Genomic DNA, 17,151 nt, shown 5'->3' with positions numbered 1-17,151 from the left:
GCGTGTAATATAATCTCGCGTTGCAAACACGGGTTTGGTTCACGTTTTTTTGGGCACAGGAAAGGGCACAGCTGAAACGAATTGTCTGTAGCCTTACCCTTTTAAGATGATGTGGGGGTGTCTTGACTACAGCTGTTGCGTTTGATGGTCTGTGACCAAGTAAAAAAAAAAAAAAAAAAAAGAAAAGAAAAAAAAAAAAAAAAAAAAAAGGACAGACGGGAGAGTTTTTCTTTCTTTCTTTTTTTTTTCTTTCTTTTTTTTAGTTAAACCGGGAGAGAGACGTTCGCACAATTACGCGAAGGGATATTAGCGGTATCGATTACCATGGCTTTGTCATCCCTGACTTCTATTTATTTGGCCCGGGGGCCCCCAACCCCTTCCCCCCCCTTCCCCCCCTGCCCTGCCTTTGTTCAAGTCGATGAAAGGGGGAGGAAGGAGGAGGGAGCGGGGCGGACGTTTCGTTTTTGCGCAGGATTGTTTTTTTTTTGGGGAAGCGGCCGCAGCAGCTGAGTTTGCGAATTCCAGGCTGGGGTTGAAGAAGGAAGACGCGCGGTTTTTGGGATTATATTCTCTATTCTGGACTGTCCGGCAAAACACGCCATGGCAACAAAAACTGACCCGGATCCAGCTGCAACGTGAAAGCGAAAAACAGCTGTTTTGTTTTTGTGGAAGTTTGGATAACGGGAGATTATTTCAACAATGTAAAACCAGGCACGTCGTCAGAGTATATACTATATATATATATATATATTATATAATATATATATATATATATATATATATATATATATATATATACTTCACATATATATACACACACATATATATATATATATATATATATATATATATACACACACACACACACACAGTGGTGTGTGTGATTGTGGTGTGTGGGATAAAAACTTGCCCAAAATCTTTTGGTGCACGCATCTACTGACCTTATGGAATACGTTGTAAAAACGTTTCGCAAAGCGGTTTTGCACCGTTTAAGACCTTTAATATTATGTACGCCCCGGGTTAACATAAAAAAAAAAAAAAAAAGTGCCTTTTTTTTTTTTTTTTTTTTTTTTTTTTTGTGAAAGGAATCCTATTTGATATTGTCTTTGCGTACATTTTAAAGTGACCTGGTATAAACTTATAGTAAAAGTTTAACCACAAGAGCTTTCTATTATTATTATTATTATTATTATTATTATTATTATTATTATTTGTGTGTGCGTTTTGAAAACAAAAAACACGACTTTGTTTACTTGAAACAATGACTGTCAATATTTTTGAAGTATTTTTCCCTGTGGCGTGTGTGTCTAGTGATAAACTGAAGCGGCGATAACTACCGCTAAAATTGCTACAAATGAACCTGACAACACAGTCACGTCGACCGAACCAACTTGGAACGTAAATAGTTTTGACAACTGTTTTAGGCGTCGACGCGTTCTACTTAATATTATAATAATAATTGATAATAATTATGATTCATTATTATGAATTATTATTATAATACGTTTGTTATTATATTTCGTCCGCGAAACTCACATGTAAAATTAATGACATCTAGACTGTATTATAGTATAATAATAATAATAATAATAATAATAATAATAATAGCGAAGTTGGCACAGGAATGCATCTCAACAAACCCAAAAGCGACCTGTTCAGTTTTTCCTGCCCTCCTCCGCTATCATCCCCCGATCCTCACCCTCTCCACGACTCTAAAGATGCTAAGACGGGATCTTACTCCAAACAATTCAAAACGATACCCTTTTCTTACCACATTAGCGACGGCGTGGCGACTCCAAGGGTGCAGCCGGGACCCCGGAGAGGCGGTGAGTTTGGGTTTGTGTTTTATTTATTTGTATTAAAAGGCGCTGTAGATTTTGCTTTCATTTAAATAAATGCTTTTTGTTTTTTTTCTGCGAGATGGTAGCCAAGCTTTTTTTTTTTTTTTTTTTTTTTTTTTATCCGGAGCAGCGTTGACTTGAAAGATGGTTCCGGGAGACCTTCTAGTTTTGAGGTTTGCTGTGTCAAACCCCCCGTGTCTCCCTGCCTGCCTGCCTGCCGTGGTTTTAGTGACACTTCCGACGATCTTGAATATTTTAATTATAACCACACGCTGCTGTAAGTCAGTCAGACCCCCCTAGGGTCAGAGAGAGAGAGAAAGCGCTGGGCTGCGGTGTGGAAGGCAGTGGGTTTGAGGAGCTCAGTGGTTAGATAAAGAAAGCGCTGGGCTGCAGTGTGGAAGGCAGTGGGTTTGAGGAGCTCAGTGGTTAGATAAAGAAAGCGCTGGGCTGCAGTGTGGAAGGCAGTGGGTTTGAGGAGCTCAGTGGTTAGATAAAGAAAGCGCTGGGCTGCAGTGGAAGGCAGTGGAAGGCAGTGGGTTTGAGAGAGCTCAGGGGTGAGATAAAGAAAGCGCTGGGCTGCAGTGTGGAAGGCAGTGGGTTTGAGGAGCTCAGTGGTTAGATAAAGAAAGCGCTGGGCTGCAGTGTGGAAGGCAGTGGGTTTGAGGAGCTCAGTGGTTAGATAAAGAAAGCGCTGGGCTGCAGTGTGGAAGGCAGTGGGTTTGAGGAGCTCAGTGGTTAGATAAAGAAAGCGCTGGGCTGCAGTGTGGAAGGCAGTGGGTTTGAGGAGCTCAGTGGATAAAGAAAGCGCTGGGCTGCAGTGTGGAAGGCAGTGGGTTTGAGGAGCTCAGTGGTTAGAGAAAGCGCTGGGCTGCAGTGTGGAAGGCAGTGGGTTTGAGGAGCTCAGTGGTTAGATAAAGAAAGCGCTGGGCTGCAGTGTGGAAGGCAGTGGGTTTGAGGAGCTCAGTGGTTAGATAAAGAAAGCGCTGGGCTGCAGTGTGGAAGGCAGTGGGTTTGAGGAGCTCAGTGGTTAGATAAAGAAAGCGCTGGGCTGCAGTGTGGAAGGCAGTGGGTTTGAGGAGCTCAGTGGTTAGATAAAGAAAGCGCTGGGCTGCAGTGTGGAAGGCAGTGGGTTTGAGGAGCTCAGTGGTTAGATAAAGAAAGCGCTGGGCTGCAGTGTGGAAGGCAGTGGGTTTTGAGGAGCTCAGTGGTTAGATAAAGAAAGCGCTGGGCTGCAGTGTGGAAGGCAGTGGGTTTGAGGAGCTCAGTGGTTAGATAAAGAAAGCGCTGGGCTGCAGTGTGGAAGGCAGTGGGTTTGAGGAGCTCAGTGGTTAGATAAAGAAAGCGCCGGGCTGCAGTGTGGAAGGCAGTGGGTTTGAGGAGCTCAGTGGTTAGATAAAGAAAGCGCTGGGCTGCAGTGTGGAAGGCAGTGGGTTTGAGGAGCTCAGTGGTTAGATAAAGAAAGCGCTGGGCTGCAGTGTGGAAGGCAGTGGGTTTGAGGAGCTCAGTGGTTAGATAAAGAAAGCGCTGGGCTGCAGTGTGGAAGGCAGTGGGTTTGAGGAGCTCAGTGGTTAGATAAAGAAAGCGCTGGGCTGCAGTGTGGAAGGCAGTGGGTTTGAGGAGCTCAGTGGTTAGATAAAGAAAGCGCTGGGCTGCAGTGTGGAAGGCAGTGGGTTTGAGGAGCTCAGTGGTTAGATAAAGAAAGCGCTGGGTTGCAGTGTGGAAGGCAGTGGGTTTGAGGAGCTCAGTGGTTAGATAAAGAAAGCGCTGGGCTGCAGTGTGGAAGGCAGTGGGTTTGAGGAGCTCAGTGGTTAGATAAAGAAAGCGCTGGGCTGCAGTGTGGAAGGCAGTGGGTTTGAGGAGCTCAGTGGTTAGATAAAGAAAGTGCTGGGCTGCAGTGTGGAAGGCAGTGGGTTTGAGTAGCTCAGTGGTTAGAGAAAGCGCTGGGCTGCAGTGTGGAAGGCAGTGGGTTTGAGGAGCTCAGTGGTTAGATAAAGAAAGCGCTGGGCTGCAGTGTGGAAGGCAGTGGGTTTGAGGAGCTCAGTGGTTAGATAAAGAAAGCGCTGGGCTGCAGTGTGGAAGGCAGTGGGTTTGAGGAGCTCAGTGGTTAGATAAAGAAAGCGCCGGGCTACAGTGTGGAAGGCAGTGGGTTTGAGGAGCTCAGTGGTTAGGGTTCAATTATCAGACTATCAATCAATCACTCAACCAGTCTTGCAAAACTGATTCATTCCTGTCAAGCAGCACACCTATCAGTTAATCAAAAAATTAGATTATGTTTTTACTGTTTGAGGAAATGGACAAGGATATGCTCTCCTTTCCCCCTTCCCTGTCCCCCTCTACTCTCCCCTCTCCCCTCTCTCTCCCTCTCCCCTCTCTCTCTCCTCCTTCTCTCTCCCTCTCTCCTCCCCCTCTCCTCTCTCCTCTCTGGGTTTGGCTCCTCAGTCGAAGCGCTGTGCAGGAAGTGTATTCTCTTACAATGAGCCAGTAGCTGTGGGTATTTCCTCGCTTCTTGGCTCCCACGAGCCTGGGAATAATAACAGCGTCCAGCCCAGGCTGAGCCCCAAGCAACACGAATACAACAGCGAGACAAACCATCCCACCGAGGACAGAACAGACACAGCCAGGACGCCACTATTATTATTATAATAATAATAATATTATTATATTCGTCCCTGCGTGTGAGATAATAATAAGATATTATTATTATTAATAATAACATATAATTAGATAAAATAATAATAATATAATAATTATTCAGGAATGCGGTAGGGTAAGGGCCAGGTGATTCCCCTCGGGGACACAGACGAAAGTAAGGTTTTTCAAGAGTTAATGACTGAGTTTTGGGAATTGAATTGTACTAGGGTTTCCCAGTCCCGGTCCAAGGGGAGCCCCTGTGTCTGCTTTCATTCCAAACGAGTTCTCAATTACTGACTCAAACCCTTAACTAATAACATGCTTAATTAGACCTTTTTCCCAATTGTTTAAAAGCTGAAAACAATAAAAAAGGTAGCCAGACTAAAGTTTCACTAGTTATCAAACTCCAGTTACTAATAATAGTACAGTTGACTTGAAATCTCCCAACTGTTTAAAAGCTGAGAACAATTAAAAAGGTCTGATTACCCTGATTTAGCAGATTCCTGTTTTATCCAAAGCGACTGATTAAGGGTTTCCAAAGATTCAGGTCACTGAGAACTTGGAAGAAGAACAGCAGACTCGGGGACTGATTTTAAAACCCAGCAGATCCTGTTAATAAAGCTACGAATAGGAAGGTGAGAGAATGGATTTTAAAGATGGTCAGCGCTCCTTTAAAGGGAGGGGCCAGTGATCATGTGAGGGGAGTGACCGAAAATTGCCTACCAGTGCGCGAGGAAATTTCCTGCCCTGACCCTCGTCAATTTATTTCGATTAATGCTCACTTCTCCTTACCTAAGAGGTGAGAGAATGGATTTTAAAGATGGTCAGCGCTCCTTTAAAGGGAGGGGCCAGTGATCCTGTTAATAAAGCTAATAAGAGGTGAGAGAATGGATTTTAAAGATGGTCAGCGCTCCTTTAAAGGGAGGGGTCAGTGATCCTGTTAATAAAGCTAATAAGAGGTGAGAGAATGGATTTTAAAGATGGTCAGCGCTCCTTTAAAGGGAGGGGCCGGTGATCCTGTTAATAAAGCTAATAAGAGGTGAGAGAATGGATTTTAAAGATGGTCAGCGCTCCTTTAAAGGGAGGGGCCAGTGATCCTGTTAATAAAGCTAATAAGAGGTGAGAGAATGGATTTTAAAGATGGTCAGCGCTCCTTTAAAGGGAGGGGCCAGTGATCCTGTTAATAAAGCTAATAAGAGGTGAGAGAATGGATTTTAAAGATGGTCAGCGCTCCTTTAAAGGGAGGGGCCAGTGATCCTGTTAATAAAGCTAATAAGAGGTGAGAGAATGGATTTTAAAGATGGGCAGCGCTCCTTTAAAGGGAGGGGCCAGTGATCCTGTTAATAAAGCTAATAAGAGGTGAGAGAATGGATTTTAAAGATGGTCAGCGCTCCTTTAAAGGGAGGGGCCAGTGATCCTGTTAATAAAGCTAATAAGAGGTGAGAGAATGGATTTTAAAGATGGTCAGCGCTCCTTTAAAGGGAGGGGCCAGTGATCCTGTTAATAAAGCTAATAAGAGGTGAGAGAATGGATTTTAAAGATGGTCAGCGCTCCTTTAAAGGGAGGGGCCAGTGATCCTGTTAATAAAGCTAATAAGAGGTGAGAGAATGGATTTTAAAGATGGTCAGCGCTCCTTTAAAGGGAGGGGGCCAGTGATACTGTTAATAAAGCTAGTAAGAGTGATTTCTAATAAAGCTAACAAGAGAGAATCAGGATTTTAAAGATGGATCAGCGCTCCTTTAAAGGGAGGGGTCAGTGATAATGATGTTTAAAGCTAATTAATTTTAGGTGGAACAGAAAATGGTCGTTTTAAAGATGGTCGAGTCCAGTCCTTTAATTGAGTGAAGCTGGGAGGAGGTAGACTTTTCACATAAAGCTTAATAAGAGAGTGAGAGGATGGATTTTAAAGATGGTCAGCGCTCCTTTTAAAGGGAGGGGCCACGTGATCATGTTAATAAAGCTAATAAGAGGTGAGAGAATGGATTTTAAAGATGGTCAGCGCTCCTTTAAAGGGAGGGGCCAGTGATCATGTTAATAAAGCTAATAAGAGGTGAGAGAATGGATTTTAAAGATGGTCAGCGCTCCTTTAAAGGGAGGGGTCAGTGATCCTGTTAATAAAGCTAATAAGAGGTGAGAGAATGGATTTTAAAGATGGTCAGCGCTCCTTTAAAGGGAGGGGTCAGTGATCCTGTTAATAAAGCTAATAAGAGGTGAGAGAATGGATTTTAAAGATGGTCAGCGCTCCTTTAAAGGGAGGGGCCGGTGATCCTGTTAATAAAGCTAATAAGAGGTGAGAGAATAGATTTTAAAGATGGATCAGCGCTCCTTTAAAGGGAGGGGCCAGTGATCCTGTTAATAAAGCTAATAAGAGGTGAGAGAATGGATTTTGATGGTCAGCGCTCCTTTAAAGGGAGGGGTCAGTGATCCTGTTAATAAAGCTAATAAGAGGTGAGAGAATGGGTTTTAAAGATGGTCAGCGCTCCTTTAAAGGGAGGGGCCAGTGATCATGTTAATAAAGCTAATAAGAGGTGAGAGAATGGATTTTAAAGATGGTCAGCGTAAGAAAGATTCATAAAAAGACTTTCCAAGTGGGTGCACACCAAAACTAAGTCGGTCAGATTGCTACACAACACACCCCAACACTCACACACACCACATCACTGCCTTTACCGGACTTAAGGGAGGGAGAGAGGGAGAGGGAGAGGAGGAGAGAAAGGGTTAGAGGGGGAGAAAGGGAGGAAAAAGACAAGAATGAAGGGGAGAGAGAAAAAGGGAGGAGAGGGAAAGGAGAGAAGAAGGAGGAAGTGGGAGAGAGAGGGAGGGGAAGAGATAGGAGAGAGAGGGAGGGAGGGAGAAGCACAACGAAGAACTGATTTAAAAAAAAAAAAAAAGACAAGTGATTTCTAAAAACTAACAAGAGCAACGAATCAGGTGTTGACCAGCCTCAATTCAACACGTTTGTGTGACTTGTTTTTGTTTAAAGTCTAATTATTATTTTAAGTGGAACAGAAAATGCTGTCGTTGTAACTATAATCGAGTCCAGTCCTATAATTGAGTGAAGCTGGGAGGAGGTAGACTTTTCACAGGATGCTTGGGAACAAAGAGTCACCACTCGGAGGGAACTCAGCTGTGAAATGAGCAATTAACAGATGCTGGGAAATCCCACTGGCGACGTGAGCAGGCAAAAACCAGTTTCGTATTCCTGTTACAATGTTCTGGGAATCAGACTCCTGTTGCACAGCAGTGTGATCCAGTCCAGGTTTCACTAGCAGCTTGATCAGCCCCCAGTGTGTCTAGCTAACAAGCTCAGGTGTGTCTTATTATTAAACTCCTAGTGAAAGCAGGACTGGATCACACTGCTGTGCAGCGGGAGTCTGATTATTAAACTCCTAGTGAAAGCAGGACTGGATCACACTGCTGTGCAGCGGGAGTCTGATTATTAAACTCCTAGTGAAAGCAGGACTGGATCACACTGCTGTGCAGCGGGAGTCTGATTATTAAACTCCTAGTGAAAGCAGGACTGGATCACACTGCTGTGCAGCGGGAGTCTGGTTCCAAGCCCTGGTGTAGCAAACATGCTTTAGAGGTTCTTGAAATACTCTTAAGAAAGAACTTTCCGAATCTCACTCGTTCACAAACACACACACAACAACAAACCCTCACCACACAAACCAAACACCAACACACACATGATCAGACTGGGTAGTGTGTGTATACAGTGTGTTTGTGTATGTGTGTGTAGCAGTGTGTGTTTGTGGTGTTTTGGTCCTGTGGGAAGCCCTGACAACGTGGCAGCACACAGAGCTGTAATTAGTGCTAGACAAGAGAGAGGAGAGAGAGAGGGAGAGATGAGAGGAGGCAGAGAGAAGGAAAGACAGTTGGAGCTGAGAGACTGGGAGGGAGGGGAGTGTAGCTCTAGTCTAGTGGTTAGAGCTGAGAGACTGGGAGGGAGGGAGGCAGTGTAGTCTAGTGGTTAGAGCTGAGGGACTGGGAGGGAGGGAAGCAGTGTGGCTCTAGTCTAGTGGTTAGAGCTGAGGGACTGGGAGGGAGGGAAGCAGTGTGGCTCTAGTGGTTAGAGCTGAGGGACTGGGAGGGAGGGAAGCAGTGTGGCTCTAGTGGTTAGAGCTGAGGGACTGGGAGGGAGGGAAGCAGTGTGGCTCTAGTGGTTAGAGCTGAGGGACTGGGAGGGAGGGAAGCAGTGTGGCTCTAGTGGTTAGAGCTGAGGGACTGGGAGGGAGGGAAGCAGTGTGGCTCTAGTGGTTAGAGCTGAGAGACTGGGAGGGAGGGAAGCAGTGTGGCTCTAGTGGTTAGAGCTGAGGGACTGGGAGGGAGGGCAGTGTGGTTCTAGTCAGTGGTTAGAGCTGAGGGACTCAGTGTGGCTCTAGTGGTTAGAGCTGAGGGACTGGGAGGGAGGGAAGCAGTGTGGTCTAGTCTAGTGGTTAGAGCTGAGGGACTGGGAGGGAGGGAAGCAGTGTGGTCTAGTCTAGTGGTTAGAGCTGAGGGACTGGGAGGGAGGGAGGCAGTGTGGCTCTAGTGGTTAGAGATGAGGGACTGGGAGAGAGGCAGTGTAGTCTAGTAGGTTAGAGCTGAGGGACTGGGAGGGAGGGAAGCAGTGTGGCTCTAGTCTAGTGGTTAGAGCTGAGGGACTGGGAGGGAGGGAAGCAGTGTGGTCTACTCTAGTGGTTAGAGCTGAGGGACTGGGAGGGAGGGAAGCAGTGTGGCTCTAGTCTAGTGGTTAGAGGTGAGGGACTGGGAGGGAGGGAAGCAGTGTGGCTCTTGTCTAGTGGTTAGAGCTGAGGGACTGGGAGGGAGTGAGGCAGTGTGGTCTAGTCTAGCGGATTCAAGTCCTGTGTTTTTTATTTAGAAACACAATCCAGCTCTTGTCTGCTCGTGTATCCGACAATACAACACGGAATGCTGCCCTTTGCAGCGCTCTATATATAACCTCTGACTGTCCCAGTGGAGCTCAAGGTGCAGATGAAGATTAGCATTGCAGCCTGTCTGCAGCTCTGACACGGCAGCTGAAAGGCCCTGTGCCAGCCCCTCACTACAACACAGAGCCGTTATTGCAGTGCCACTCTCTGTCTGTCTGTCTGCAGTGCCATTGCAGTGCCACTGTCTGTCTGTCTGCATTGTCATTGAAGATCATTGAGGGTATAGTTAGCACACTGTGGTCCCATTCTACCAGCCTCATCCCATCGTCACGGGATATACACGAATGGTAACGGGAGTCACATTATGTCTTAGTAATAACGTCACGGTTGACAGACAGACAGACAGACAGAGAGACAGTAACTTCTAGTACTCCCCATATCAATCGTGTTGACAGCCAGGGTAAGATGGTCGGAGTATGGGTCACGTCGGACGGGATATATTAACACGATGGTACAGGGGAGTCAACATTATGTCTAGTAATAACGTAACGGTGACTTGTCTGTCTGTCTGTCTGTCTCTCAGCATTGCCACTGAAACTTACTTTGCAGAGGTCATTGAGAGCATTTCAAATTCTAAAACGCCCTTCCAGTTTTTTTTTTTTTTTTTTAGACAGACAGACAGACTGTCCCTTCTTCCGTGACAGATAAGACGCTTTTAAGAGAAAGGAAAAAAAAAAAAGAACTACCCGGCTTGCAAACCCTTAAACAGCAAGCTGTCCTGTTTATTTGCGCTTTCATTTATTTCTGGTGGGGGGGGGGGCTGCACCCGTACACTGCAGACACGACCCCCCCGTGACCTCTGCTCCGAGACGAATCAGGCCGATTCCCGAAGGAGAGGGCTATTGTCTGACACACCGTGGCAGCGAGCTGGGGGAGAGCTGGACATCTGGTGCTATCTTTGGGGTGACCGCTGGGAGCCTGCGATGCATTTTAAGAGGGGGGGAAACGTGTGCCTGAAGCATGAATACCTCTCCCGTTTTACTAGAGCGCTTTGCCTTGCCGCTGCGCACTGGTTTTGAACCCCGGCCCGTGTGGCGATAGTTTGGGTCGCAGAGTTTAAGGCGCTGAAGGAAATTTAGGTTCACGGCCTCCCAGACCGTCCTTTCTCGTAGATTGTAAACCGCCCCCCCCGCCCGTCCCATAGGGGTTGTGGGGGTAGAGCTTTAAAATCATCACAAAATGACCAGAAACGAGGAGGAAACTGGAGACTTCTAGTTTGTTGCTAGGGAAACTGTTTTTGAGAGAGAGAGAGAGAGGAAGAGAGCGAGAGAGAGAGAGGGGGGAGGGGGGGAGTGTGGGTGTATATACAGCATACAGACTATTGATTTAATGCATAGTCAGCCTAGATTCCCAAGGTAAAGGATCACCATCTGAAATATTGGGAAGAACACATCTTGTATCTCGAATCTGTATTCCAACACTGCAGAGAGGGGCTGTGCAGAATTGCAAAGGGGAATAATTTCATTTTTCACAGATGTGTCTGTTTAATAAGGACAGGGTTGAAGCTTCTGGTTCATTCTTACAGCAGCTCAGAAGTGAAGGAGCGATGAGATATATGGCGATTTGTTTTTCTAGTGCATCCTGGCTGATTTCATTTTTTATTTTTTTATTTTTTTATTTGACTTTCTGGGCCCCCTTTATAATCTAACAAACAATAAGACTAAAAAAATGGGCTTCGCTGAGGTCCTCTGATGCTCCCCCGGACTTGAGACGTAGCAGTTGTGCTGCTGCTGCAGAGTCTCTTCCAATAGGACCTCGTGTGTTTGACGTCTCGTCCGAAGGACGGAGCACAAGGAGGTGAAGTGACTCGCTCACCTCCATGAGATGTGTGTCACCGACTCGGTCCGAGGGCTTGAGGACGCATAACCTGTGTCACTGGCTTACCTTAGAGTACAGGCTACCAGACAAATTACTCGCGCGCAAGCAAAGTACGACCCGCTACGTTGAGCACCGTGGGACTCGTCGCTACTCCCAAATTCTCCTTACAACACACGGCAACGACCCAACAACCCGAACCACGTCCGGCCAACTGTTCTGAATCGTACCCGCTACCACACACTAACTAACGACAATCTTTGTACGGCCGAAAGACTCGCTTGGACACGTGACATATTTTACATGTCAGTCCTAAAAAGTAGTCTAATAAATAACTATTATTATTATTATTATTATTATATATTATTATTATTATTATTATTATTATTAGTAATGCTAATGCAAGGACTGTATTATCTCACCTGCTCACATTGGTATAGTTGTCAGTGGAAATCATAGCTTATCAATAAAGGTGTATTCTTTTGTAGATTTTGCACCATTATTGGGCTGTTAAAATTTATAATATTCAGCACTAGACCCTGATATTGATGAGATCCAGCCCTCTGAAATGTCTTTATAATATACAGCGCTAGACCCTGATATTGATGAGACACAGCCCTCTGAAATGTCTTTATAATATACAGCACTAGACCCTGATATTGATGAGACACAGCCCTCTGAAATGTCTTTATAATATACAGCGCTAGACCCTGATATTGATGAGATCCAGCCCTCTGAAATGTCTTTATAATATACAGCACTAGACCCTGATATTGATGAGACACAGCCCTCTGAAATGTCTTTATAATATACAGCACTAGACCCTGATATTGATGAGACACAGCCCTCTGAAATGTCTTTATAATATACAGCACTAGACCCTGATATTGATGAGACACAGCCCTCTGAAATGTCTTTATAATATACAGCACTAGACCCTGATATTGATGAGATCCAGCCCTCTGAAATGTCTTTATAATATACAGCGCTAGACCCTGATATTGATGAGATCCAGCCCTCTGAAATGTCTTTATAATATACAGCACTAGACCCTGATATTGATGAGATCCAGCCCTCTGAAATGTCTTTATAATATACAGCGCTAGACCCTGATATTGATGAGATCCAGCCCTCTGAAATGTCTTTATAATATACAGCGCTAGACCCTGATATTGATGAGACACAGCCCTCTGAAATGTCTTTATAATATACAGCGCTAGACCCTGATATTGATGAGACACAGCCCTCTGAAATGTCTTTATAATATACAGCACTAGACCCTGATATTGATGAGATCCAGCCCTCTGAAATGTCTTTATAATATACAGCACTAGACCCTGATATTGATGAGACACAGCCCTCTGAAATGTCTTTATAATATACAGCACTAGACCCTGATATTGATGAGATCCAGCCCTCTGAAATGTCTTTATAATATACAGCACTAGACCCTGATATTGATGAGATCCAGCCCTCTGAAATGTCTTTATAATATACAGCACTAGACCCTGATATTGATGAGATCCAGCCCTCTGAAATGTCTTTATAATATACAGCACTAGACCCTGATATTGATGAGATCCAGCCCTCTGAAATGTCTTTATAATATACAGCACTAGACCCTGATATTGATGAGATCCAGCCCTCTGAAATGTCTTTATAATATACAGCACTAGACCCTGATATTGATGAGATCCAGCCCTCTGAAATGTCTTTATAATATACAGCACTAGACCCTGATATTGATGAGATCCAGCCCTCTGAAATGTCTTTATAATATACAGCACTAGACCCTGATATTGATGATGAAATGATACAGCCCTCTGAAATGTCTTTATAATATACAGCGCTAGACCCTGATATTGATGAGACACAGCCCTCTGAAATGTCTTTATAATATACAGCGCTAGACCCTGATATTGATGAGATCCAGCCCTCTGAAATGTCTTTATAATATACAGCGCTAGACCCTGATATTGATGAGATCCAGCCCTCTGAAATGTCTTTATAATATACAGCACTAGACCCTGATATTGATGAGACACAGCCCTCTGAAATGTCTTTATAATATACAGCACTAGACCCTGATATTGATGAGATCCAGCCCTCTGAAATGTCTTTATAATATACAGCACTAGACCCTGATATTGATGAGATCCAGCCCTCTGAAATGTCTTTATAATATACAGCACTAGACCCTGATATTGATGAGATCCAGCCCTCTGAAATGTCTTTATAATATACAGCGCTAGACCCTGATATTGATGAGATCCAGCCCTCTGAAATGTCTTTATAATATACAGCACTAGACCCTGATATTGATGAGATCCAGCCCTCTGAAATGTCTTTATAATATACAGCACTAGACCCTGATATTGATGAGACACAGCCCTCTGAAATGTCTTTATAATATACAGCACTAGACCCTGATATTGATGAGATCCAGCCCTCTGAAATGTCTTTATAATACACAGCACTAGACCCTGATATTGATGAGATCCAGCCCTCTGAAATGTCTTTATAATATACAGCGCTAGACCCTGATATTGATGAGATCCAGCCCTCTGAAATGTCTTTATAATATACAGCACTAGACCCTGATATTGATGAGATCCAGCCCTCTGAAATGTCTTTATAATATACAGCACTAGACCCTGATATTGATGAGATCCAGCCCTCTGAAATGTCTTTATAATATACAGCACTAGACCCTGATATTGATGAGATCCAGCCCTCTGAAATGTCTTTATAATATACAGCTCTCTGAAATGTCTTTATAATATACAGCACTAGACCCTGATATTGATGAGATCCAGCCCTCTGAAATGTCTTTATAATATACAGCGCTAGACCCTGATATTGATGAGATCCAGCCCTCTGAAATGTCTTTATAATATACAGCACTAGACCCTGATATTGATGAGATCCAGCCCTCTGAAATGTCTTTATAATATACAGCACTAGACCCTGATATTGATGAGATCCAGCCCTCTGAAATGTCTTTATAATATACAGCACTAGACCCTGATATTGATGAGATCCAGCCCTCTGAAATGTCTTTATAATATACAGCACTAGACCCTGATAGTGTTGTAACCCTGACGAAGGCACAGGAGCCCAAACGCTGCTCTGGTTTAATTTGCAGTGCATCCTCGATGCTCGTCGTTGAATGAAAGCCAGATTCCTGAGCTCTCGCAGTGTTGAAAGGCTAAGGAGTGTTAATAGAGGTGGTACAGATTAATTAAACTAATTAAACACGTCTGGCTGAAAAGCAGTAATTAACCTTTTCTAATATATATATATATATAGATATATATAGATAGAAAGCTCGGTATCGAGACATCAGCGATCGATACACTGACTTAGCTAACTAGATTGTTTTAGCTAAACTAATTACAATAAATGTTACCGTGTTATCACACGTAAACATTGTACTTGACCTTGTTGCATCCTAGTTCATATTGTATTCTAGCAGTGTTATTATTATACACGGCATCCTAGTTCATATTGTATTCTAGCAGTGTTATTATTATACACAGCATCCTAGTTCATATTGTATTCTAGCAGTGTTATTATTATACACGGCATCCTAGTTCATATTGTATTCTAGCAGTGTTATTATTATACACAGCATCCTAGTTCATATTGGATTCTAGCAGTGTTATTATTATACATGCATCCTAGTTCATATTGTATTCTAGCAGTGTTATTATTATACACGGCATCCTAGTTCATATTGGATTCTAGCAGTGTTATTATTATACACGGCATCCTAGTTCATATTGGATTCTAGCAGTGTTATTATTATACACGGCATCCTAGTTCATATTGGATTCTAGCAGTGTTATTATTATACACGGCATCCTAGTTCATATTGGATTCTAGCAGTGTTATTATTATACACGGCATCCTAGTTCATATTGTATTCTAGCAGTGTTATTTTTATACACGGCATCCTAGTTCATATTGGATTCTAGCAGTGTTATTATTATACACGGCATCCTAGTTCATATTGTATTCTAGCAGTGTTATTATTATACACAGCATCCTAGTTCATATTGTATTCTAGCAGTGTTATTATTATACACGGCATCCTAGTTCATTATTCTAGCAGTGTTATTATTATACACGGCATCCTAGTTCATATTGGATTCTAGCAGTGTTATTATTATACACGGCATCCTAGTTCATATTGTATTCTAGCAGTGTTATTATTATACACAGCATCCTAGTTCATATTGTATTCTAGCAGTGTTATTATTATACACAGCATCCTAGTTCATATTGTATTCTAGCAGTGTTATTATTATACACAGCATCCTAGTTCATATTGGATTCTAGCAGCGTTATTATTATACACGGCATCCTAGTTCATATTGTATTCTAGCAGTGTTATTATTATACACGGCATCCTAGTTCATATTGTATTCTAGCAGTGTTATTATTATACACGGCATCCTAGTTCATATTGTATTCTAGCAGTGTTATTATTATACACGGCATCCTAGTTCATATTGGATTCTAGCAGTGTTATTATTATACACAGCATCCTAGTTCATATTCATATTGGATTCTAGCAGTGTTATTATTATACACGGCATCCTAGTTCATATTGGATTCTAGCAGTGTTATTATTATACACGGCATCCTAGTTCATATTGGATTCTAGCAGTGTTATTATTATACACGGCATCCTAGTTCATATTGGATTCTAGCAGTGTTATTATTATACACGGCATCCTAGTTCATATTGTATTCTAGCAGTGTTATTATTATACACGGCATCCTAGTTCATATTGTATTCTAGCAGCGTTATTATTATACACGGCATCCTAGTTCATATTGTATTCTAGCAGTGTTATTATTATACACGGCATCCTAGTTCATATTGGATTCTAGCAGTGTTATTATTATACACGGCATCCTAGTTCGTATTGTATTCTAGCAGTGTTATTATTATACACAGCATCCTAGTTCATATTGTATTCTAGAAGTGTTATTATATACACAGCATAGTTCATATTGTATTCTAGTGTTGTTATTATACACGGCATCCTAGTTCATATTGGATTCTAGCAGTTATTATTATACACAGCATCCTAGTTCATATTGTATTCTAGCAGTGTTATTTATACACGGCATCCTAGTTCATATTGTATTCTAGCAGTGTTATTATTATACACGGCATCCTAGTTCATATTGGATTCTAGCAGTGTTATTATTATACACGGCATCCTAGTTCATATTGTATTCTAGCAGTGTTATTATTATACACGGCATCCTAGTTCATATTGGATTCTAGCAGTGTTATTATTATACACGGCATCCTAGTTCATATTGGATTCTAGCAGTGTTATTATTATACACGGCATCCTAGTTCATATTGTATTCTAGCAGTGTTATTATTATACACGGCATCCTAGTTCATATTGGATTCTAGCAGTGTTATTATTATACACGGCATCCTAGTTCATATTGGATTCTAGCAGTGTTATTATTATACACGGCATCCTAGTTCATATTGGATTCCAGCAGTGTTATTATTATACACGGCATCCTAGTTCATATTGTATTCTAGCAGTGTTATTATTATACACGCATCCTAGTTCATATTGTATTCTAGCAGTGTTATTATCTGCGCTTGCTGTAAACAACACTGTGTTTAAATACGAAGCTTGCATTGTAACCCTGTCTGCGCTGCCCTGTAACACCTGCGTGAGTCGCCTGGGATAAAGGAGTCTGGCAAATACAATAATAATAATAATAGTAATAACACTAGATTCCAAACGCTGGTCTGCTTGACTTGGTTTCTTCTACTTCAATAACACTGATGAAGGCACTAGAGCCCAGACGCTGGTCTGCTTGACTTGGTTTCTTCTACTTCAATAACACTGATGAAGGCACTAGAGCCCAGACGCTGGTCTGCTTGA

General features: G+C 42.9%; 1 protein-coding gene across 1 annotated transcript in view; it reads left to right on the top strand.

Moving 5' to 3' along the window:
- Nucleotides 1-1,571: 1,571 nt before the first annotated feature.
- Nucleotides 1,572-17,151, top strand: part of fgd1 (FYVE, RhoGEF and PH domain containing 1) — a 29,436-nt gene continuing 13,856 nt past the window's right edge. Inside the window, exon 1 of the mRNA XM_041236964.1 lies at nucleotides 1,572-1,826. Coding sequence (XP_041092898.1) covers nucleotides 1,625-1,826 — 202 coding nt within the window. The 5' untranslated portion in view covers nucleotides 1,572-1,624. The remainder of the gene's footprint in view (nucleotides 1,827-17,151) is intronic.

Source organism: Polyodon spathula, chromosome 43 (assembly GCF_017654505.1).
Source record: "Polyodon spathula isolate WHYD16114869_AA chromosome 43, ASM1765450v1, whole genome shotgun sequence".
Lineage (NCBI taxonomy): Eukaryota > Metazoa > Chordata > Actinopteri > Acipenseriformes > Polyodontidae > Polyodon > Polyodon spathula.
The sequence above is the reverse complement of the archived record's forward strand: the minus strand, read 5'-3'. Positions and strand labels throughout refer to the sequence as shown.